This window comes from Camelina sativa, chromosome 20, assembly GCF_030686135.1.
Source record: "Camelina sativa cultivar CO46 ecotype springtype chromosome 20, ASM3068613v1".
Lineage (NCBI taxonomy): Eukaryota > Viridiplantae > Streptophyta > Magnoliopsida > Brassicales > Brassicaceae > Camelina > Camelina sativa.
This window is the reverse complement of record NC_141899.1, coordinates 29,500,837-29,524,924: the sequence shown is the minus strand read 5'-3', so window position 1 is coordinate 29,524,924 and position 24,088 is coordinate 29,500,837. Positions and strand designations below refer to the sequence as shown.

Below are 24,088 nucleotides of genomic sequence, written 5' to 3'. Positions count from 1 at the left end.
TATGGTCAACTTAATTATAAGTCAACAGAGTAACTTATTTTTGATCCGAAAAGAAAAACGTCAAGTCTGGTTTAGGAGGAAACTTATAATTTTAGTGAACAACACGCAAATTAACATTTCGTTCTAGACAAAGACGACTTCTTAAACCAAGCCAAAGGGGTTGTTGTACCCACGATCTGCCATCTCGGACAATAGGTGAGTGGGCCTAGGCCGGGTTCGTCTACTGGGCCAAGAGCGAATTAGTGATCGGCCCATCAAGCCCGGAGAAAGGAAGAGAGCGCGGAGATGCTTCGTGCTGGCCAGTTCGCAGTTCGGTCCCGGTCAAAGATTCCCGCATTCAAGATGATTAATTAGACCGCGCAAATCGCGTCCTATTAATGGTGCATTAATTTAGTAATAAATTGGTCTATATAAATATGTAAGGGGGGTGTCAGTTGTAAAGGATCGGATATTTTTTCCAGCAATAGCAATACAAGTTCTAATTCTCAAATTCTCTCAATTCAGTTCGGAACTGTTTTACGGCGATAAGCTCCTCCACAATTTAAATCACTTCGGAAGGAGAAGCTCGTTCTCAGTTCTCACATTTGGCGCTAGAAGGAGGGGAGTTATCGCCTGACTCTCGTCAGTTCCGACTTCACACGCAAGTACGTTTCACACAACCACCGCTATGGCAACCAGCTCTCCCAATGAGGCATCCTTGGAGGTGATCCAGAAGCTCCTGCAGGACTTGTCCAAAAAATCCGACCGTCAGCAAGCCGCCTCCGCCGCTCTCACTGAACGATTTGACAACTTGGAGGGTCAAATCTCCACTCGTCTGGAGGAAGTTACGACGTCCGTAGCAGACCTCTCAGCCTCCCACCGCGCATATGCCGATCGGGTCGATCTCCTGTCCACTGACCAAAACCCACGTCGACGCGCTTTGGATTTCTCCGGTGTGACTCCATCTTCTACCTCGCAGGTGGCAGCAACAGATGCCACTCCGGGAGATTCTTTTCCACCTCAGACCAACATGCAAGCAGCGCCGCCGTTGGTTGGTAGTGGCCACACTCCGCAGCAGCCCGGCGTCGTCCAACCTTCCGAGGTCCCGGTCCGCCTTCCTCTCCCCGTCGAAGGAAACATTTCCACTTTGGGGTATGCTACCAATCCCGAGATCTTCCGCATGCAGAGTGAGATCCGGGACATGCGGTCTGTGATGCACAGTGCAACCACTTCTGCTCCAGACATATTTCGAGTGATCGAGGAGTCGAGGCGAACTCCTTTTTCCGATCAAATAGCCCGGGTCCGCATCAAGGATACTGGCAAAATTAAGTTCTCGAGCTACGAGGGAAAAGGAGATCCGACCAATCATCTCAAGACTTTCCTGCTGACAGCTAGCCGGGTGGACCTCGAGCCCCACGAAGCAGACGCTGGGTACTGCAAGCTGTTCGCAGAAACATTTAATGGACCGGTACTGCTTTGGTTCGCATCTTTAGCAGCTGGCTCCATAACAAACTTTACCGAGCTGTCGACCTCGTTCGTCAAGCAGTATTCTAGCCTAATCGAAACTGCGGTGACGGACGCTCAGCTTTGGAACTTAAGCCAAAAGGCTGGAGAATCTCTCCGGTCTTACATAACAAAGTTCAAGGAGATCCAGGTCAAGATTCCCGGACTCTCGGACTCCACAGCCCTGGCCGCGCTTAAGAACGGCCTCTGGCACGAATCTCGCTTCCGCGAAGAGCTGTCCGTGAATCGGTTCCCAACCATTCAGGACGCATTACACCGGGCTTCAAACTGGATTATCGCGGAGGAAGACAAAATCGCCGCCGCACAAAAACAAAACGCTCCGCCGACAGGAAAACCACGGTTCGAAGCGCCCGCCAAAAAGACTCCACCTACGACTCCAAAGTCCGGGCCGAGCACGTTCGCAGTCACTCAATCTCCCAAAAAGAATTCTCCAAAGATTTCACCATCCAAACCTCCATTTTCACCGCGCTCCAAGAGTGGTGTACTCCCAAGTAACAAGTGGGTCCGGGATGAGGACACGTATTGCGAGCTCCACAAAACCAACAGTCATTCTACTCGTGCCTGTAAGAAGCTGATGCACCTCCTCGCAGAAAAATATGTGGCGGGAGAAATGCCAAACGTCACAATCGAGGAATTGGAGCAAAAAACGGTTCCCGAAGTGGATGAGGATGCTCCACCTTCAAAGAAATCGAAGCAGTCTGATGGAAATGAAGCTCCCAAAAAAAGAATCGACGTGATAATGGGAGGATCGCGTCTTTTTTGGAACTCCATCACTGCGATCAAAGACCATCAGCGGAAGCTCACTAGTCCCCAGCCGAAGCGAGCTAAGGTAGTAGCAAGTGATCTACCTGAAATTTCTTTCTCCGAGAAAGAAACTGAGGGGTTAGACACTCCGCACGATGACGCGCTCGTCATCTCGCTTGACGTGGCGAATCACGAAGTCTGCCAAATCCTAATTGACACTGGGAGTTCGGTAGACTTGATATTCCTTGAAACGCTCACCAGAATGGGTATCGGGAAAGAGCACATCGTCGGACCGCCCTCACCTTTGGTCTCGTTCACTAGCGAAACGTCAATGTCTTTGGGCACAATCACATTGCCGGTGTCCACTCAAGGAGTGGTTAAAATGGTGGAGTTCACGGTTTTCGACCGGCCTGCGGCCTATAATCTTATTTTGGGAACTCCCTGGCTTTATCAGATGAAGGCAGTGGCCTCGACGTACCATCAGTGCGTCAAATTTCCGACCCCGCAAGGAGTCCGGGAGGTCCTAGGAAGTCAAAGGACGGCAAGGAGCTGTTACCTTGCAAGTCACAAGCTCCTGATCCAATAGCAACCACAGCTCGAGGTCTCCAAGAATCCAGTTCGGAAACAGCTAAAAGGTGACCTCACTGAGTCCATTTTCATCAATGATAAGTTTCCGGACCAGGAAATCAAGATCGGAGTTGGATTGGATAGCGAGCTCCGGGCCAGTCTGGTAACCTTCCTAAAAGAAAGAATGGCCACCTTCGCGTGGTCCGTAGACGAGATGCCCGGCATCAGTCCGGAAGTTATTTCCCACGAGCTGAATGCGGACCCTACGTTCCGACCTATGAAGCATAAGCGAAGGAAGTTGGGCCCTGAGCGAGCTGAAATCGTTAACAAAGAGGTCGAACGTTTGCTGAAGGCGGGACAGATACGCGAAGTGAAATAACCTGAGTGGCTCGCAAACACGGTGGTAGTCAAAAAGAAGAATGGAAAGTCACGAGTCTGTGTCGATTTTACCGACCTGAATAAGGCGTGCCCCAAAGACAGCTTTCTACTTCCGCATATTGACCGCTTAGTTGAGTCCACTTCGGGTCACGAGCTGATGTCTTTTATGGATGCTTTCTCTGGCTACAACCAAATCCTAATGAACCCGGATGACCACGAGAAGACTGCATTCATTACGGACCGCGGGATTTTCTGCTACAAAGTGATGCCTTTTGGGTTAAAGAACGCGGGAGCAACTTACCAGAGATTGGTGAATAGAATGTTCGAGCATCAGCTCGGGAAGACCATGGAAGTCTATATTGACGACATGCTTGTAAAATCAATGGAAGCTGGCTCGCACCTCGCTGATCTGAAAGTTTGCTTCGATATCCTTGATCAGTTCGGGATGAAGCTTAACCCCACGAAGTGCACCTTTGCAGTCCTATCAGGGGAATTTCTGGGGTACATCGTCACAGAAAGAGGAATTGAAGCAAACCCAAGGCAGATTAATGCTTTCCTTTCTATGAGTTCTCCTAGAACCTTGCGCGAAGTGCAACGCCTTAATGGACGGATCGCAGCTCTCAACCGCTTCATTTCTCGATCTACGGACAAATGCCTCCCTTGCTACCAGCTATTACGGAAAGGGGGAAAAAACTTCTTGTGGGATGCGAAGTGCGAGGAGGCCTTCGCTCAGCTCAAAGCCTACCTGTCTGAACCGCCGGTCTTAGCTAAGCCCGAGTTCGGCGAGCCGCTCTTCCTTTACGTAGCCGTATCGTACAGTGCAGTCAGCGGAGTCTTAGTTCGTGAGGAAAGGGGGGAGCAGAGACCAATTTTTTATATCAGCAAGTCTTTCACTGGAGCAGAGTCCAGGTACCCTATGATGGAGAAATTGGCCTTGGCAGTGGTCACTTCGGCAAGAAAGCTGCGGCCTTATTTCCAGTCCCATACGATCGTAATCCTCACGACTCAGCCACTTCGAACGGTGTTACATAGCCCGAGCCAATCTGGGCGGCTAACCAAATGGGCTGTCGAGTTGAGTGAATATGACATCGAGTTCCAGACTCGAACCTGTGCTAAGGCGCAGGTGTTAGCTGATTTCTTGATCGAACTCCCACTAGCCTCTTCGGTTAGCGGCGATGTCGAAGCCCCGTGGACATTGTACGTTGATGGTGCTTCTTCCAAGATGGGAGCAGGAATTGGGGTCCGCCTTACTTCTCCTACAGGCGAAGTGATCGAGCAGTCATTTCGCTTGGCTTTCAGCGCGTCCAACAATGAAGCCGAATACGAATCCTTCTAAGCTGGCTTACGCCTCGCAGTGGGGATTGGTGTCCGAAGACTTCGAGCTTTTTGCGATTCGCAGCTGGTCACCAACCAGTTTTTGGGGGAGTACGAGACAAAGGATGGTCGTATGGAAGCCTATTTGTCCGCAGCCCGGGAGTTAGTCACTAAGTTCGAGGAGTTCGAAATCACTAAGATCCCACGAAGTGAGAACTCCGCCGCGGATGCTTTAGCATCTCTGGCATCAACCTCCGATCCCGCGATGACAAGGATTATCCCCGTCGAAGTCATCCAGTTCCCAAGTATCCGTCTAGAGAGTTCAAACGTCGTCACTCGGGCGATTAAAAAACAGTTGGCAGCTGAGGAAGCAGCTCGTAAGGCGGCTGCGGACTCCTTACCGTCAGAAGATCCGGCTCCCGTTATGCCCAATCCGATGGAAGTTCATCCACCTCAAGCTGAGCTAGACGCGAATTCAACTCTGGACCAATCGAACTCACCGGTCGACAATCGAGCTATTATCCCACATGCTGCGCCTAGCGGCACGAATTCTAACAGCTGGGGGGCAGATGACTGGCGGAGCCCGATCTGGGCTTACCTGGAAAAAGGGGAACTCCCAGCTGACAAATGGGCAGCTAGTAAGCTCAAGATTGTCAGTGCGCGGTACTGCGTTCACAACGGAATACTTCTACGCCGAAGTGTAGCTGGTCCTTATTTAACTTGTGTAGCTGGTAGAGAGCCCACGATGCTGATGCGAGCTGTCCACGATGGTCCCAATGGAAATCACTCCGGAGGGCGGACTCTGGCTTTCAAAATCAAACGGTAAGGTTACTTCTGGCCTACCATGGTCACGGACTGCGAAAAATATTCTCGGACTTGTGAGAAGTGTCGGAAGCACGCCCCGTCAATTCATCAACCTACCGAGCTTCTGTCTTCAGTGTCCGCACCTTACCCATTTATGAGGTGGTCGATGGATATCATCGGTCCTTTACATCGGGGACTAGGACGAGTTCAGTACGTGCTCGCTCTTACTGACTATTTCTCCAAGTGGGTGGAAGCAGCAGCCTACGCGAAAGTAACAAGCGACGAAGTGGAACAGTTCGTGCTAAAAAATATAATCTATCGCTACGGGGTCCCTCACGAAATCGTCACGGACAATGGTCCGCAGTTCATCTCCTCGAAGTTCGAAGAGTTCTGCGCGAAGTGGAAGATTCGACTCAATAAGTCAACTCCGCGTTACCCGCAAGGTAATGGGCAGGCCGAGGTGATGAATAAGGTTATTCTTGCTAATTTGAAAAAACGGCTCGACTCTCGCAAAGGGCGCTGGCCAGACGAGCTGCAGGGCGTTCTTTGGGCAATCCGAACAACACCTCGCCGGGCCACTAGTGAAACACCTTTCTCCCTGGTCTACGGAGTCGATGCCGTAGTCCTAGTTGACATAGAGGTCCCCGGAGTCCGTACCTCACTGAACCCACTCCGAGCTGAGGAAAATGAGGAGTTCCTACAGGATACTCTCGATACAATCAACGAGCGTCGGGACCAGGCGTTAGCTCGGATCCAGAATTACCAGAACGCGGTAGCTCGATACTATAACTCCAAAGTCCGAGGCAGGCCCTTGGCAGTGGGCGACCTTGTCCTCCGGAAAGTCTATGAAAATACCGAGGAGCTCAATGCAGGAAAACTGGGAATTAATTGGGAAGGACCATACAGAATTACTCGCGACGTCCGAAATGGAGTTTATCAGCTCGAGGATCCAGAGGGAAAACCAGTCCCGAGGTCTTGGAATTCTCTACACCTTAAACTTTTTTACAGCTAATTTATTTGTATCGAACTACGATTCAGCTTGATCCCGATAAGGGTACGTAGGCAGCCCAGTTCGGGTCCAGCTATCCATATTAATAAAACTTAAAGTTTTCTTAAACTTTTTTGTTAATAATGGTACGCAAAAAAAAAAACAAACAACCGAAGTCTGACTTCGTATCCATCAAAGCCGAGGTTAACCTCGCAAAACCTAAACCGAAGTACTCACTTCGTACTCAGCTTTACTTTAAAAGCTTACTGTTGCGAAAACTCTAAACCGAAGTTCTTACTTCGTATTCCGCTTTAAAATCAAAGCTTAGTTTCGCAAATTTCTTTTTAAACCGAAGTATTCACTTCGTACTCTCAGCTTTACTTTAAAAGCTTACTGTTGCGAAAACTCTAAACCGAAGTTCTCACTTCGTATTCCGCTTTAAAATCAAAGCTTAGTTTCGCAAATTTCTTTTTAAACCGAAGTATTCACTTCGTACCTAGCTCTACTTATTAGGGTTGGGTGCCATTTTCGAACTATTTAACCGAAGTTCTCACTTCGAGTTCATTTCTGCTCGTCATCTTTTCAAAACCAAAGGTTGTGGAAATTTAGTTCGCATGGCATAACAAAAAATTTTTATGGAGTGGTCACCACGACCAAAACACTCCAGAGAAGTCTGAAAATAAAAATTACAAACGGGGGGCAACGCGTGCCAAAACAACCCCAAAGTAAAAACTAAGGATTAGGGAGAGGAGGATCTGACGCCGCTTCGGATAAGGCCAGGCCCATTTCTGCGAGCTCCCCTTCCGACCTGGTGTTCGCTAGATAGTCGTCCACCCCCTGATTCGAGATCTGCATGAGGTTAGTACCAGACTCATTGATCGTGACGCTAAGCGGATTCTCGTTACACAAGAGATCGGGCGTATCCGCCAAGAGGTCTGAGAATACAGCGAGGTCGAGATCACGGGGAGTTACATTTGAAACCTTTTCGTCGGCTTCCTCCTCGTCAGTTTTCAGGAGCCCGAGCTCGGCCTCCATATCTTGGATCTCGCCCCTGGAGATCTCCTCGACCAGCATTCGGTTAGCCCTGATCTCGGCAGCTCGGATCTGGAGCGGGGCTAGTTTCTCCCTTTCTTCGAAAGTGACCTTTACCTCCTCAACCAAGGGGCGGAGAGTTCGCCTCATCGCCTGCCTTTCTTCCCTCCGTACCCTTTCAATCTCGCAGCTGTTGCTAGCTTCGAGTAACTGATTGCGGAGCTCGATCTCGTGCAGTCTGTTTTTTGCTGCCTTGGCATCTTCCGCCGCCTCAAAGTAAAGGTCCCTCGCCTTCTTCAGCTTGTCGCTGAGGTCTTCATTAGCAACCCCGAGGTCGAGCACCTCTACCTCAGCCTTCTTCATCCGAGCTCGGATCCGCTCGGCTTTCGCTACGGTGTCAGCATTTTCGGTTTCCAGACGGGCATATTCCTTTACCTGAGCTTCTAGGTCGGCAATCCTTTCTTGGAGGAGATGCACTTCGGAAGATGACGGGGAAGCGAACAGTTGCTCCTCATAGGAAGCCACCGAGGAGTTAAACTCGATCATTAGCTGAAAATGGCAGCTTAGTAAGCAACTGTCTGGCAAAAAAAAAATATATATATATATATATATATACTTACCTCGCCGATTTTATCCGCAAAGCGAAAGAAATTCGCACGGTTGACCTCGGTCATATCAGCAAATGCCGGAATTCGAACCCCGGGTCGAATGTAGCTCCTCATTAGATCGGCTGGGGATGCAGGGGGGACTGAAAGATTTTCGAGCAAAATTATTTCAGTCATCAACTATCGAACAGTCAAAAACAAAAATAATAATTTTTACCTCGGGCGGAATGACGTTCCCTCAGAGGGTTTCTTCCAGAGGAATCTCCGGAGTCTTTTGGCGGTGGGGCTTCCTTAGATCTCCTCTCCGAGGAAGGACCCCTGTCTTTCGAGCTGGATCTACTTCGCTCATCCCCTGATGGGCCGGTGCGGGCTCGCCCCTTTTCGCGAGAAGAGGAGGCGGTCTCAGGCTCCTTCCTCTTCTTTGATGAATCAATTTGCTGACAGGAGGCCTCAGCAGAGGTTTTCTTCAGTGCTGGGGGGGAAGCAGCGATCTCCCGTGGCTCATCGCTAGAATCAGCAATGACAATCACATAAGGAATCAATGGGCCAGCAGGAGCCCTTGTTGATTCTGTGCCAAGCTCGGGAGAGTCAGCTGGAGGCACGGAAGTCCCGCTCACCTCGGGAACGGCGGAATTCCTGTTACAAATGCGAGCTTTGCCTTCGGCGAGGGCCATCGCCATCTGTTTCTTTGCCTCTTTTTCGGCAGCTCGGCACGCCCTTTCTTCTCTGTAATTCATCTCCGAAACGCTTAAGGGGGTGGAGCAGACGAGAGAACGCCTTCCGAGCCTCGCCGTGGACTCTCTGATTCTTTCGCAAGAAAAAGAGTCCCAAGCAATCTGTCCCTGGCTGCAGAACCTCGAGAAGAACTCTGCGAATGTGGGGCAAAGCAATCCGCGCTCAAAGTGATCTGAAAAAGAAACAGCAAAAAGGTGAGACGGGACGACAAGCAACACCTAACCTGGACCTAGCAAGGAAATCCGTTCTACCGATTTTCGAAGTCCACTTTGATACGTGCGAACTCACGCGGTGGCCGAAAGTGAGCTCGTTAACCGGGAAAAAGAAGTAGGACTTCCGCCACTTTTCATCCTTCTCGGGCAGATCGTCAAAGACCTTTAGCCCGGAAAGTGGGCTTACGTAAAGCGTGCCCTTGGTACGACCAGTCTTCACCGTGTACACCTGGAGGAAGTCGGCCAATGACAGCTGGTAGTTGAACTCCTCCCCTAGAGTTTGCAGGCACAAGACAGTCCGAACAAAGTTAGGGCACATCGGAGGAAGAGCGAAGCCCAGTTCGAACATCATCTTCACGATGAGTTCGGGAAGGGGGAATGACAGACCGCACGCAGAGAAGAAAATCTCGAACGCGCAGCAGTACCCTGGAGGGGGGTTCTCCGGAGACTCATGCGCCTCCGGGAATCTGATTTCCACCTCCGACGGAATCCCGGTGGATCCTCTAATCTCGGCTATGTTCTCTGCAGAAAGATTCGACGGTTGGTGGGGGCCGAAAACGCCCGGAATCAAGGGTTTTGCGGTTTTTCCCGATGAGGATTTCGGTGGAGACATGCTTTTCCGGTAAAGATAGCAAGGAAATACAGGAAGAGTGAAGGGTTTTCCGGCAAGAGTGAAGAAGTTTACAGAGGAAAAGAAAGAAAATTGGAGAACAGAAAATACAAGCACAATTGGGGATTAAAAGTAAAAGAGAGAGAAGCCGAGTTTACTTTTATACACGGAACCAGGGAGCAATGATTACCTGGGGAAATGAAAGGTCTCGCACCGTTTTCTCTCTCTCTTATAGTTAACACGCCACCTAGTGGGCCCCGAGTCTTGTTCGGGAAGGCAAATCCCATCATTACCACGATCAAATCGTGGAGATATGGGAAATATTCAGTTTCCCGAAATTGATCGCTTGAAGGTTAAAAGTCCCCCGAACTGTTCAGCTCGGGAGACTTGGGGGGCAACTGTTGTACCCACGATCTGCCATCTCGGACAATAGGTGAGTGGGCCTAGGCCGGGTTCGTCTACTGGGCCAAGAGCGAATTAGTGATCGGCCCATCAAGCCCGGAGAAAGGAAGAGAGCGCAGAGATGCTTCGTGCTGGCCAGTTCGCAGTTCGGTCCCGGTCAAAGATTCCCGCATTCAAGATGATTAATTAGACCGCGCAAATCGCGTCCTATTAATGGTGCATTAATTTAGTAATAAATTGGTCGGTATAAATATGTAAGGGGGGTGTCAGTTGTAAAGGATCGGATATTTTTTCCAGCAATAGCAATACAAGTTCTAATTCTCAAATTCTCTCAATTCAGTTCGGAACTGTTTTACGGCGATAAGCTCCTCCACAATTTAAATCACTTCGGAAGGAGAAGCTCGTTCTCAGTTCTCACAGGGGTGACACAGAAACATGTTATAATTTTGAGGGAAGAGAATAACAAAACAGAGTAAGAGACCTTTGTCTCTTTTAGAAGATAAGAATAAATTTTAACTTCGATCAACTAAAACTTTTTACATACATCAACAACAAAACTGTTTTATATAGATACAAACAGACACTACATCATAATGAGTTGTGTCTCTAAGAACTTGTGACTCTTGGATGAAACATCACAAACCAAAACGTCACGACTTAAACGTTGCGAGTCTCAAACACAATTATCAACCAACACTCTCCCTTAATTGAGTTTCCCGCTAATTCCAATCTTGCTTTAACGTTCTTCAAACTTTGTTGTGCTTAATGAACTTCTCTGTTTCCAGGTAATTAATGATATCTCTTCTCCCTCTGGTTAGAGCTGACTCTTTTTCTTTCAAACAGGTTGTTGCATCGTGTGAATTTCTTTCTCAAAAACATCACACTTATTTTGATAAGAAGCCTTCTTTTGTTTCGTACAAATAGACGATTTCTCACGTTGGAACCCTTGTTTTTTTTTCACTTTTTTTTTGTTACTTGCAATCCTTCTCAATGTATCCTTCAAACTTTCACCATGTGAGTTTCGTCACGTGTTTTCCGTGATCTTCATCGGCTGATCTTGCAACCTTGTTCCACTCCTTTTTCTCTAAGTGAACTCTTTTCTTATTGCCTTTTGTAACTGGTTGCTTCTCCCTTTTCTCTCTTACGTAAGCAACTCTTTTCTTGCTTGATGGCTTTCTTTGATCACCATCACATTCACGTCTCTGTGACGTCGCGTGCGTGAAACGTTTTCATGTCTTCTTTGGTTATCTTATCAACCGGTTTATGCTCTATTTTTCTCTGAGGTAAGCATCCTCATTTTGTGCTTGTGCTTGGTGTCTTCCATTGATCACCATAAAATGCTCCATTTTTCTCTGAGGTAAGCATCCTCCTTTAGTGCTTGGTGTCTCCTTTTAATCAGCATAAAGTGCTCACTTTTTTTTTCTGAGGTAAGCATCCTCATTTGCTCCATTTTTTTTATGAGGTACCTCCTTTATTGTTTGGTATCACTCTTTGAACACCATCACGTCTCCTTTGTTGAGTGGTCTTGCTCTGTTCATCCAACAGGCAGCTTCTCCGTGTTGACGTCTTTCTTTCAAATTCAACACCACTTTTTGCTAATTCGTCATACTCTGTTTCTTCAAACAATGGCTTCTCTGTCTTGTTCCGTTGAAGAAATCTTCTGATTCTCAACTTCATCGAGTGATGTCTTCTTTGCATCCTTGTGATATACCAAGACACTGTTGAACAAAGTTTCAGAACTCTCCATTCACAATTTCATCTCCACATCTATGGTCTCCATTGCCTTTTTGAGAAGATTTTCTATCTCCTTCATCCCTTTGGAGCTTCACGCACTACTTGTGAAAGTAATGGTGCTGTTTGTGAACATTTGTGAAGGTTGATAGTACTTTCTCTTGTCACCACCATCTTTTCCTATTTCGATCTTCTTTTCTTCTTCTTCTCACCCTTGGTTTGTTGTCTCCATCTTTCTCTTCTTCTTGCAGCGAAATTTCTCTTATTTTTGTTTTGCTTGGACAGGCTCCAAGACCAACAAAAGCTCTGATACCATGTAATAATTTTGAGAGAAGAGAATAACAAAAAAGAGTAAGAGACCTTTGTCTCTTTTAGAAGATAAGAACAAATATAAACTTCGATCAACTAAAACTTGTTACATACATCAACAACAAAACTGTTTTATATAGAAACAAACAGACACTACATCATAATGAGTTATGTCTCTAAGAACTTGTGACTCTTAGATGAAACGTCACAAACCAAAACGTCACGACTTAAACGTTGCGACTCTGAAACACAATTATCAACCAACACTCCCCCTTAATTGAGTTTCCCGCTAACTCCAATCTTGCTTTAACGTTCTTCAAACCTTGTTGTGCTTAATGAACTTCTCTGTTTCCAGGTAATTAATGACATCTCTTCTCCTTCTGGTTAGAGCTGACTCTTTCTCTTTCAAACAGGTTGTTGCACCGTGTGAATTTCTTTCTCAAAAACACCACACTTTTTTTGATAAGAAGCCTTCTTTTGTTTCGTACAAATAGACGACTTCTCACGTTGGAACCCTTGTTTTTTTTCACTTTTTTTTTGTTACCTGCAATCCTTCTCCAAGTATCCTTCAAACTTTCACCATGTGAGTTTCGTCACGTGTTTTCCGTGATCTTCATCGGCTGATCTTGCAACCTTGTTCCACTCCTTTTTCTCTAAGTGAACTCTTTTCTTATTGCCTTTTGCAACTGGTTGCTTCTCCCTTTTCTCTCTTACGTAAGCAGCTCCTTTCTTACTTGATGGCTTTCTTTGATCACCATCACATTCACGTCTTTGTGACGTCGCGTGCGTGAAACGTTTTCATGTCTTCTTCGGTTATCTTATCAACCGGTTTATGCTCCATTTTTCTCTGAGGTAAGCATCCTTATTTTGTGCTTGTGCTTGGTGTCTTCCATTGATCACCATAAAATGCTCCATTTTTCTCTGAGGTAAACATCCTCCTTTAGTGCTTGGTGTCTCCTTTTTATCAGCATAAAGTGCTCCATTTTTTTTCTGAGGTAAGCATCCTCCTTTGCTCCAATTTTTTGATGAGGTAAGCATCCTCCTTTATTGTTTGGTATCACTTTTTGAACACCATCACGTCTCCTTTGCTGAGTGGTCTTGCTCTGTTCATCCAACAGGCAGCTTCTCCGTGTTGACGTCTTTATTTCAAACTCAACACCACTTTTTGCTATTTCGTCATACTCTGTTTCTTCAAACAGTGGCTTCTCCGTCTGGTTCCGTTGAAGAAATCTTCTGATTCTCAACTTCATCGAGTGATGTCTTCTTTGCATCCTTGTGATATACCAAGACACTGTTGAACAAAGTTTCAGAACTCTCCATTCACAATTTCATCTCCACATCTATGGTCTCCATTGCCTTTTTGAGAAGATTTTCTATCTTCTTCATCCCTTTGGAGCTTCACGTACTACTTGTGAAAATAATGGTGCTGTTTGTGAATGCTTGTGAAGATTGATAGTACTCTCTCTTGTCACCACCATTTTTTCCTATTTCGATCTTCTTTTCTTCTTCTTCTCACCTTTGGTTTATTGTCTCCATCTTTCTCTTCTTCTTGCAGCAGAATTTTTCTTATTTTTGTTTTGCTTGGACATGCTCCAAGACCAACAAAAGCTCTGATACCATGTTATAATTTTGAGAGAAGAGAATAACAAAACAGAGTAAGAGACCTTTGTCTCTTTTAGAAGATAAGAACAAATATAAACTTCGATTAACTAAAACTTGTTACATACATCAACAACAAAACTGTTTTATATAGAAACAAACAGACACTACATCATAATGAGTTGTGTCTCTAAGAACTTATGACTCTTGGATGAAACGTCACAAACCAAAACGTCACGACTTAAACATTGCGACTCTAAAACACAATTATCAACCAACACTCCCCCTTAATTGAGTTTCCCGCTAACTCCAATCTTGCTTTAACGTTCTTCAAACCTTGTTGTGATTAATGAACTTTTTTGTTTCCAGGTAATTAATGACATCTCTTCTCCTTCTGGTTAGAGCTGACTCTTTTTCTTTCAAAAAGATTGTTGCACCGTGTGAATTTTTTTCTTCTGTTTCGTACAAATAGACGACTTCTCATATTAGAGCTGACTTCTGTTTCTGTTAGAGCTGACTTCTCACGTTGGAACCCTTGGTTCTTTTTTTTCACGTACATAAAGATCATATTATTTTAACCAAAAAACAATAATTGTGCAATATATGTTACTTTAAAAAGTAATAAGCATATTCTTATGAATAGATTTTCTATAATATATATTTTATTATGATCACTTGAAGATTACATTGCACAAAAAGTTAATAAAACAGAGAAGATATTATCAATCTTACGATACAAAATTATGCCTATCTATATATAGAAGAAATAAACCAACCAAGCGCCCGCATGTGACCATAAGGATCAGCGTAACCTTAGTGGTTCATATAAGGTGGCGGTGATGCTTCTTGTCCATACCCTTGACCGTAACCTTGATTCCCATACGATTCGTGTACGTATCCTTGGTTCGTATATGGTTCTTGTACGTACATAGGATTGAGACGATTGGCCTTGCATGTAATGCTGTTGTTGTTGACCGTATACTTGTCCTCCTGGTGGGTAGTAATACATCGGCTGTAAAGGATAACCGTAACCGTTATACTCCGATTTCTTCATATCCACCATAGCACCACCGTCTCCTCCGACCGCAACTTCTTTCTTCTTTTCACCGCCACCGTCGACTTTCTTTTCTCCGACATCTTTAATCAGCACTTTTGTCTTTCTTCTCTCCCCTGGCTGGAGCCGCCGCGGGTGGTGCCCCGTCGTCTTTTTTTGCCGGAACAACTTCGACGGTGTGTTTAAGCTTCTCATTAAGATAAGGAGTGAGCTGTTTTACGTCAATGATCCCCTTTACTATAACTAAATCCTTGGCGCTATCAATGGAGACTGAATTCACCCCTGTAAATAAAAAAAATCAAAAATAAATTAATTAAATAAAAAATGTAAGTAAATTAATAGAATAATTAAGTTAAGAGATTAGGCTAACCACTTCTTCGTGGACCATAGGATATTTTTTCTTCAATTTTTGTTAAATTCAATTTTGTAGATCCACAATTATGATCATCCATGAATTTACCTTCTTTCTGTTAATTTAAAATAAAAATATTTATTATGCACAAACATTAAAATTTGGAAAAATTAGCATCAATATTATTTTTAAAAATTAAAAATTCGGGTTAACAAAAATTAATACCTGAATTTTATTATATTCAATTTTGTCGATCCATAATTATGATCAATGATCATCCATGAATTCAACTGAAACAAAAAAATTATGTATTAAGTTACATATAAATAGAATTATAATTTAAATCTATTTGTAAAGAGATTATAATATGTTACTTCACCGATTTGATTTTTTTTCTTGCTTCATCAACTCGTTCGTCCAATCTTGTTTTTGATATACAAAAAAACACCCATGTTCCATGACAGGTAAACCTAATACAAAATCAAACAGTACAAAATCAGTAAAATTTTTGATATGATTCAAAATAATAATTAAAAATTATAGCAGCATAAAATTTAATTCATACAAAGCACCAAAACATATCGATAGTACATCAACATGAAAAATAAATTAAAATCATACAATAGTAAATTTGATTCATTAGAACCAAAATAATACAAAAACAAAAATTATACTCTCAAAACTATATGTTTAGCTTAATGAATCCGACTTCTACTATTTTGGCTGAGACTATATATATATATATATATATATATATATATATAGCTTAGAAGGAATATCGTCATAATTATCTTTACCATTTTAATATTTTTGAAAATAGAAATTTTCTTTAAACAAATATTCGTAATATATTCTAATATTTATCTTCCATTTTTAAAAATAGAGATATTGCATATATTTCCAGTTTTGTTAAACAATTTTCGTTTTTTGTTTTCAATTTTCGTTTTTTTATTTAAAAAGAAAAATAAAACTTAGAAAAAGAGTAAAAAGTTCCAGTTTTGAATAATTTTAATGTGGATGAATGTGGTGCGTTTCAGCCACCTAAATAGAGAGGAAAAGCTTCTCCGAAATATTTTTAAGGACATTTTTCATTAAGCGCAAAAAAAGTCAATTTTTATGAGATTGGCTGTGAGCCCTCTGGACTTCTCCTTTAATGCTTACGCTTTCATATAGACACCGATACGCAACGTTTTGAGTATTTCGTTCTCTCTACGGCCCTACTACTCACGCAGAGTAAGAGTAACAGAGAACGAAACCTCAGGTCCTCCGCCATGACCAATTGCTTTGCGCCACAATTAACCATTCCATCCTTCGCGCCACGCCACGTCAGCCCTAGAATGTCGCACCAATCACCAAAACCAAGCGCGAGCACCACCACCACCACCAGCATCTTCACCTCTGCCACAAAGCTACTCTGGGGACCATCTCTTCCACCAGGTCTACTTGTCACCACCGCTCGAACAGCTTGGAGCACCGTGTGGCAGCTCATGATGACCCAACTCGCTCCATCCGATTCATCCGGGTCATACACCCGACCCACTTCCAAATTTCGCCTCGACCCGACTCAATTCCCTTCCTTTGCTTCCTCGGAGCTCCATCTCTACGTTGGTCTTCCTTGCCCCTGGGCTCACCGAACCTTAATCGTCCGTGCTCTCAAGGGTTTAAACGATGCCGTTCCGGTCTCAATCGCGTCGCCGGGTCAAGATGGATCATGGGAATTCAAGGATAACAATATCCCAATCAAGGATAAGGATCAACTTATCCCGAGTTTGGATAAAGCAAACCGGCGCCGCAATCTTAAGGAAGTGTACAAATCGAGAAGCGGAGGTTACGACGGGAGATGTACGGTTCCTATGCTGTGGGATTCAAAGAAGAAGGAAGTTGTTTGTAACGAAAGCTATGATATTATCGAGTTCTTCAATTCGGGTTTAAACGAATTTGCACGAAACGCTAATTTGGATCTTTCGCCACCGGAGTTGAAAGAGAAGATCCAAGATTGGAATCAGATTGTTTACCCTAAAGTTAACAATGGCGTTTACAGGTATAATTTAAAAACATTATCACAAAGCTTATAGAAAGTTAACAATGGTGTTTACAAGTAACGAAACATATCGAGAAAGCTATAGAATTCGAGTGAACTGTTCCACATTTTGATGCGGTCTTTTGCTCGTAGTTTGTGTTTTTGATGCTGCAATATGCGTGTTGTTGCTAAAGTTGATGGCTTTATTGTGTGGTGATTTGCTTGCATTGATGTTTTGAAAGGTGTGGGTTTGCACAGAGCCATAAAACTCATGATAGAGCCAGTGAATGAACTCTAGTATTAATAGCTATAGAAAGCTTATAAAAAGTTAACAATGGAAACATCAGATGCTATAGATATCAACTGGATTGTTCACATTTGATGCGGTTTTTGCTTGTAGCTTGTCTTCTTGATGCTGCAATATGTATTTGTTGCTTAAGTTGATGACTGTTTTGTTGTGGAAGGTGTGGGTTTGCGCAGAGCCAAGAAGCGTATGATGGAGCAGTGAATGAGCTCTTTAGTACCTTGGATGAGATTGAAGATCACTTAGGTAGTAACAGATACTTATGTGGAGAAAGGTTGACATTGGCTGATGTATGCCTATTCACAACTCTGATTCGTTTTGATCCTGTTTACAACATTTTATTCAAATGCACCAAGAAGAAGCTTGTTGAATACCCGAATCTCTATGGCTATTTGCGCGACATTTACCAGGTTCCTTTTCTTACTGCCTTTTTTCTCTTATACCCAACTGCTTGCGATTAGAAGTGCATCTCAGTTTCTGCGTTTGTTGTTGTTGTTGAAACAGATTCCTGGAGTTGCGGCGACTTGTGACTTTCCCGCTATAATGGATGGATACTACAAAACACTGTTTCCGCTAAACGCAAGTGGAATTCAACCTGCCATTTCTTCATCTGGCGATCAAGATTCTCTCTTGAGACCTCATTGCAGAAACTTGGTTGGTAAAGCCGTTGAAACGCAGCTCGCAGTTTAAGTGGAGAAGGCTGTACATAACTCAAATGATAGGATGATGTTCAACTTATTTATGTAATGTAACAATCACTGATCTTTGATCTTTGTTAATTACATATATCGAAATGTCTTTCACAAGTACTCTCATAGGAGCTCTTCTTTCAAAAGTCTTGAGATGACTTACTTCACTTCGATACTATGATGTATATAAATAGGGAGATGTTTTATATAAGTCGCAAACAAAAGCATTAGCCGTTAAAACCTAAGTTAAGATATACACATGAGTTTGATACTTCGATATCACAAAAGTCGATTCAGTTTCTTAAGGATAATAGTGGCATCCTTCCATAGCTACCTATTTAATGGACCGACCGACTTTGCCTGTATGCCTTGTCGGATTTCTGACAAAAAGAGTTTTCCCCACTGAAATTTTTTTGCCAATTCGTTGCCGAAAAGAAAAAAAAAAAAAAAAAAAAAAAAAAAAAAGAGATTGCGCCACCATCAAGAAAAACTACCAAGGCATGCTCTCTTCTTCACATTCTTGCCTTCTTCACCATCAACAAAAACTACCAAGGTAAAAGCTCTCATGCTCTCTTCTTCACATTCTTCCCTTCTGCACCATCAACAAATTGCGAGTTAGTTACAAGAATAGTGAGTGAAGGGCTCATCCCAAAACCCGAGATAAACATATAACAGAATAACAAATGATGATCACTCACTGCTTATCTGCTTAATGATCCTACAGAACTCGCTACCACATCGACAATGGAACGGACTCGTGGGAAACACATCATTGTTGAATCGGACACCATAATCCTGCAGATCAAGACCAAAAGTTCTCAGACAGAACCACAAAATACCAGGACTTGAACCCAATCTATTAAAAGTGGGTGGAGAAACTTCTACACACCCAGGTGAGTTCCTCCATAGCATCGATCTCTCTTGTTGTGAAGAATGCGGGCTGGAAAAAATACAGATTTATCTAATCAGTCTACTGTGTCCACATAACAGATGAGATTTCTATAAGCAAAGGATTAGAAATGAAACCAGGCATTGTGTCATACATGGTAGTAGTGTGAATCTGTAGTCTCCACATGAACTGGGATCTCAATCAAATTTGCATCTAAGCATCTGCACATATAGACATAGTACAGTTACATCTAAGCATCTAATGCATTGAGAGGGAACCAATTACAAGTTTCCCAAACGAGTTTCTAAGGCTAAGCTAGTCGTTTGAAACTTTAAAACAAACTCATTTTCAGAGTCCCTTTACCTGTGATTGATGAACCTGGAAATATTTCCATAATGCATAACGTCAAGACAAAGAGCTTTGTCAGCCCCTGAAATGTCTTCAGAACCCCAGTATGCATCCAATATTACTGGAGAAGTACGTCTCTCAGAGTTGCGTTGGAACAACTCTGGAACGGTCAATATCTCTCCAGCAAACTCACAGATAAATGCTCCTTTAGGTAGTTTTTCTAGAGTTCTGAGTCCCCAGCCTCTCCCATTGGGCGTGAAAAAAACCTGATAAAAAAAATGAAAGTATATTAAACACAATTCAGGCATCAGAGACTCTTAACCGGTTTAGTCCAAGTTACAATGATCATAATCAGTTTCAGTTCTATCAGACTGAGATGGGTTTAGATTATCAAAAACTGCACCACTTAGAAAAAGAAAAAAAGCTTGGTAAGGTGAATATGTTTACCTGCAGCTTGTTGTGAATCCCCTGTTGGACAACTCGGTTGCCACATTTCCTCATGCAGCCACACTTGTTCCAACATTCTTTAATGACCTTTCTCTTTAGATGCCCCTTGCACGGTTCCAGAGTTACTTCTTTTTGGGCTTTCTCGAAAGGACATTCTTTGCAATACTGCACAATTTGTTTCTGCGGATCACGAGCCTCAGAGATACACTGTTCCAGAAAATCGTTCTGTAGGAGGCCATCTGCTGTGTATGCAAAGCCATTAAATGCAGTTGCACAACTGCATCCCATTGACGGAGCCAAGCAATCTCCACAGCAAGAGGAGCAGCATTGGTCATCCTTGATATTCCCAAGAGAAAACTTCACTGCAGCATCTTGATACACAAGACTTTGGGCTATGTAACGAAAAACTGGAGGAACCTTTTCGTTGACCTCATTCACCCAAGGAATCTCAATTGTTTCTTTCCCTAGAGTGATGTCCCCGATGCTGCTTATCAATCTCCACTCATCCGCAGAAAGTTGGCATTCAGGAACAACTACCAAACCCATGGAATCATCAACTGAACCGTTTTCAACAACTCCCATATGATCATTACTGCCCTGAGGAGTAAAAGCCATACTTGCTGCAGATTTCTTCAATGCATCAATGTTCGTTGTGACAAATGGCAAGGGTTTTGGCATCTGGTTCGATGAATCTTTCCCCTTTGTTGCCAGGTCCAGGTAGCAGCTACAGATGTCGTTCATAAAACCAATCACAGAAAAGTTGGGGTCCAGTATTTTGTATGATCGGAGACATTTTTCCTCCATTGCTCTTCGTAGTTCCTCCATAGAAGGTACATGTTGATTTGTTCCTCTAGTTGCAGGAGCAAAACTAAGATTAAGCTTCACCTCGCCCAAAGCAGAAGAAGCTAATTCAAGTGCTGAAGGATCTTCTACGGTTGAAGCTAGCTTCTGCTCACTCAATCTCCCAGCAGTTATAGGAGAAACATCATTGGTAATACCATCAACAGTACTTACTGTTTCACCAGCCATGTCTTCCACATGTCCATTTGTTTTCTCCATCTCCAGCATGAGAACTGAAGAGTCCCCTCTCTCTACTGAATCTACAGAAACAAAACACATCAGTTTTAAAGAAAGTAGCTTCAAGTCTCCGACACATCATACCAACAAAATGAGCAATGCAAAGAAGATTTAGTAACTCCTATTTACAAAAAAAGTACCTGAATGAAAAGAACTGGAAGGCATATCTGTAATGAGCTCATCTTTGGGGACAATGAGCTCACCAGCATCAGGATGAGTTTCAGTTGGTACAGGATGAAATGGCAATAAGATCAGACCACTCTCTTCACCATAAGCTGGAGTTTCTTCTAAATTCGGACTGTCCAAGCTAGGACTTGTCAAAGCAGAGCCTCCTTCACCTCTGCGTCGAAGCCTCTTTAAAGGGCGATCAGACTCAGCCAACGCTTCATCATCTTCCTCGATAGACTGATATTACACAATAGAAACTGAATAAATACAATAACATGAAGAAACATTACTCTAACACAGAAAATATATTCAGTTCGCATACTTCATGGAACTTCTTCTTTCCTCTGCCAACTTCTGAGGCCTGAAAAATTGGATCAACAACAACACTAAGTATGGATAACAAAGCAATTCAAACAACACAATACTTGAACTACAAATCAAAGATTGTGAGGAAAGAACATACACAGCCTTCTTCATCTTCTTTAGCTTCGTCAACCTTCTTTCCTTTGCTTTCTTGAATAGCCTTCATATGTTAGACCAACATGTAAGGTCAAGGTAATAACAAAGACAATGAAATCAGTAGATTAAAGAGACAACAAAAGGTACCTGAGCTTCTTGGCTATCGAAAATAGCATCAGCAAGAACCCTGTAATTGTCTTCAGCAATTAACTCCCAGTTTTTATCATAAAGGGTGAGAAGGTCCTTCAAGACCGGCTTAACTTGTGCATCCTTTATCCCAAGAGCCCTCATAGCCAAAAATGCTTTTTTGATATGCGCATTAGGTGCCATCGTTTCTGCAACAAATGCAAATGAAACATTATATGTAAAGCCGTTCAATATAACAAACGAAACCCAGGAGTTACAAGGTAACCAAATAAACCCCAAACACATGAGCAAATGAAGAACACTGAAGCCAAAACGAGAACTAAGCAAATCAACAACATTACAAACCAAGAACCCTAAACTGCTAAACATCTACGTAGCAGTAAAATAAAAACCCACGAGTACTCAGAACTCAGAAATTGAGCATCTTTACCAAAGTTGAAACCTTTCCTCTTGAGGAAACACTATAGCACTAAAACGCACAAAGAAACCCTAATAAAACGTCGTTTTCACTTCCAGAGAACTAGTAGCGTTCTCCGATTACGATGAGACTCAAAAAGGAGAAGACTTTCGCCGGAAAATTAGACGAACTTACTAAGCAGAGGGACGAAATGACGTGACGAGCGTTAGGGTTTTAAAGTAAGCTCGGTACAGCGAAAGGAGTCGAGGATTTTGAGTACTTACTTAGGAGAGAGAGAATCGTGGCCGTGGGAAAGCGAATGAGAACGGGGTAGAGACAATGTCGGCGTCGACGGTAGAGTATTACGTCGGCGCGTGAGTACACGCGATGACAGTGCCAGGTGAAAATTTCGATTCTTTCTTTAGTTTCTTTTAGTTCGTTTGTGTTCCAGCTGTGAGTCTGTGACTTTTCTTTTGACCACCGATGAAGATTTTTCTTTGTTCTTCTCTGCTTAATGGGCCGGGCTTTACTCGGTCGGGTCCACCCTTCCCGGGCAAATATTACCGTTAGACGACGATTCGAGTTTTATGGAAAGGAAAACAAAAACTCAAATAGGAAAAACTAGACTTCTTATTGTGTAAATGAATTCCTTGAAAACTAGAATTTAGCTAAGAAGATGTTCATTTTATAAATTTTAAACAAGTCATTTTTATTACAAAAAGTTCCCAAATTAGAAAATTAAAACATATCAATGTTTAAAAATGGTATCATGCATCGTTTTATCATGTAAAATATATAACAAAAAAAAAATACATGATGATTTAAGGTAAATATTCATTTTTCTATGTCACTTTTCAACAATACTCTTTCATGGTGTTTATTTTCAAAAATACTCCTTTTTAATATATAAAATGATTAAATTCTAAACTCTAAATATTAAACATACCTCCTAAAAACTATACTCTAAATATAAAATAGATAACCCAAACCTACAAAAAATTCTAATGATTAATTTAACATATTATAATTGTGTAAAAAAAGTAAAAATGAAAATGATCAAAGAAAAATATATTTTTGAAAAGGAGTATCTCAAAAAGGATCTTTATAACAAATTGTCTATATTCAATACCGTTAGAGATGACCTAAGAACAAAACATGAGGAGCATACATTATGAGAATAAGAAACCAAAAACCATTATTACACCAATCTACTCATATATGGTGTATTATAAAGATGTAGCACACCAAACTTACATCATGTGTGATTTCATACGGAAAACTGGAAGATTGAAAATATTTTTACTATATATTTCGATTATTCGCTATTCAATTCTGATATACGTATAGAGTTTTAATAAACATTATTATTTCTAATCCTAAATTAATTGAATCCAACCCTCTTTTTTAAGTATTATCTCACTAATGATAATATATACTTCAAACACCCAAATGTCTATAACTAAGAGGATTACACAACAAAGTTCTTATATATACCATATATCAAACTAAAACTTATATATTGAATTTTTTTTACCATATATCTCGATTATTCGATATTTAAATATAATATAAGTATAATTTTGATATATATTTTATTTTAATAAAATCCAATCCTCCTTTTAATAATTCTCTCACTAACATTGTATAGATAATTAAAGATAATTAGTTTATACTTTAAACACTCAAATACCTAGAACTAAGAGCATCACATATCGTAGTTCCAATACACTTGCTACATTTTTCTTTCCTTTTGTAGCCTTTATGATTTGAAAGATCTAAAATATCAAAGTGTTGTTAGAGTTGTTGGAGAGATTACGCTGTCCGATCCTGACCATAATTCCGAAGCAATGGTTCGACCCTCACCAACTCAAAAGATATCATATAGGATCATATAATCAAAAATTCTGCAAAAGAAAAAAAAAAAAAAAACAATTATGCTTATCAATTTACAACGAAACACTTTGACTTTGATTTTCTTTGTACAGTAATTTACAAAAAAAAAAACACAACTCTATGATTAGCTCCGATGATCACTTCACAATTATGATTTGAAAACCATGGAAACTCTCAAAACGAACATGTTTTGTTTTAGAATAAAAATAAAATCAAAACAATCATTGAACTCTTACACAAGGTCTAAGATTTATGAGAATTTGTTAAAAATGCCTCTTTTGATATATCTCTTTTCAAAAATACTCATTTTT

General features: G+C 42.3%; 3 protein-coding genes and 1 long non-coding RNA gene across 5 annotated transcripts; 3 read left to right on the top strand and 1 right to left on the bottom strand.

Moving 5' to 3' along the window:
• The first annotated feature begins 667 nt into the window (after positions 1-667).
• LOC147919572 (uncharacterized) lies at positions 668-2,833 on the top strand. The gene has a single exon (XM_087504011.1). The coding sequence runs from the start codon at positions 668-670 to the stop codon at positions 2,831-2,833; it is 2,166 nt and encodes a 721-aa protein (XP_087360137.1).
• An 8,363-nt stretch (positions 2,834-11,196) lies between these two features.
• Positions 11,197-13,649, top strand: LOC147919571 (uncharacterized). Its single transcript, XR_015593712.1, has 3 exons — positions 11,197-11,769; positions 11,877-12,964; positions 13,053-13,649. It is a non-coding gene; the product is annotated as an uncharacterized LOC147919571 (long non-coding RNA).
• Positions 13,650-16,016: 2,367 nt separating this feature from the next.
• LOC104771555 (uncharacterized) lies at positions 16,017-18,069 on the top strand. Its single transcript, XM_010496095.3, has 3 exons — positions 16,017-16,980; positions 17,424-17,673; positions 17,768-18,069. The coding sequence occupies exons 1-3, from the start codon at positions 16,211-16,213 to the stop codon at positions 17,951-17,953; spliced, it is 1,206 nt and encodes a 401-aa protein (XP_010494397.1). The 5' UTR covers positions 16,017-16,210; the 3' UTR covers positions 17,954-18,069.
• An 84-nt stretch (positions 18,070-18,153) lies between these two features.
• Positions 18,154-22,363, bottom strand: LOC104771554 (putative inactive histone-lysine N-methyltransferase SUVR2). 2 transcript variants are annotated; one of them, XM_010496092.2, is made up of 11 exons: positions 22,169-22,363; positions 21,488-21,675; positions 21,345-21,404; positions 21,204-21,242; positions 20,854-21,118; positions 19,637-20,736; positions 19,205-19,455; positions 18,996-19,062; positions 18,842-18,892; positions 18,651-18,747; positions 18,154-18,544 (listed from the first exon to the last, which is right to left on the bottom strand). In XM_010496092.2, the coding sequence occupies exons 2-11, from the start codon at positions 21,668-21,670 to the stop codon at positions 18,516-18,518; spliced, it is 2,142 nt and encodes a 713-aa protein (XP_010494394.2). In that variant the 5' UTR covers positions 21,671-21,675; positions 22,169-22,363; the 3' UTR covers positions 18,154-18,515. The 2 variants fall into 2 exon arrangements, with proteins under 2 accessions (XP_010494394.2, XP_010494395.2); XM_010496093.2 differs by having other exon boundaries at positions 18,154-18,541.
• Positions 22,364-24,088: the final 1,725 nt, after the last annotated feature.

Excerpts from the sequence above, each read along its gene's own strand:
- LOC104771555 (XM_010496095.3), top strand. The coding sequence starts at position 16,211 with ATGACCAATTGCTTTGCGCCACAATTAACCATTCCATCCTTCGCGCCA. Across the intron at positions 16,981-17,423 it reads GTTAACAATGGCGTTTACAG|GTGTGGGTTTGCGCAGAGCC; the intron begins GTATAATTTAAA and ends TTGTTGTGGAAG. Across the intron at positions 17,674-17,767 it reads ATTTGCGCGACATTTACCAG|ATTCCTGGAGTTGCGGCGAC; the intron begins GTTCCTTTTCTT and ends TTGTTGAAACAG.
- LOC104771554 (XM_010496092.2), bottom strand. The coding sequence starts at position 21,670 with ATGGCACCTAATGCGCATATCAAAAAAGCATTTTTGGCTATGAGGGCT. Across the intron at positions 21,405-21,487 it reads TCGATAGCCAAGAAGCTCAG|GCTATTCAAGAAAGCAAAGG; the intron begins GTACCTTTTGTT and ends TAACATATGAAG. Across the intron at positions 19,456-19,636 it reads GGATTCACAACAAGCTGCAG|GTTTTTTTCACGCCCAATGG; the intron begins GTAAACATATTC and ends TTTTTTTATCAG.
- LOC147919572 (XM_087504011.1), top strand. The coding sequence starts at position 668 with ATGGCAACCAGCTCTCCCAATGAGGCATCCTTGGAGGTGATCCAGAAG.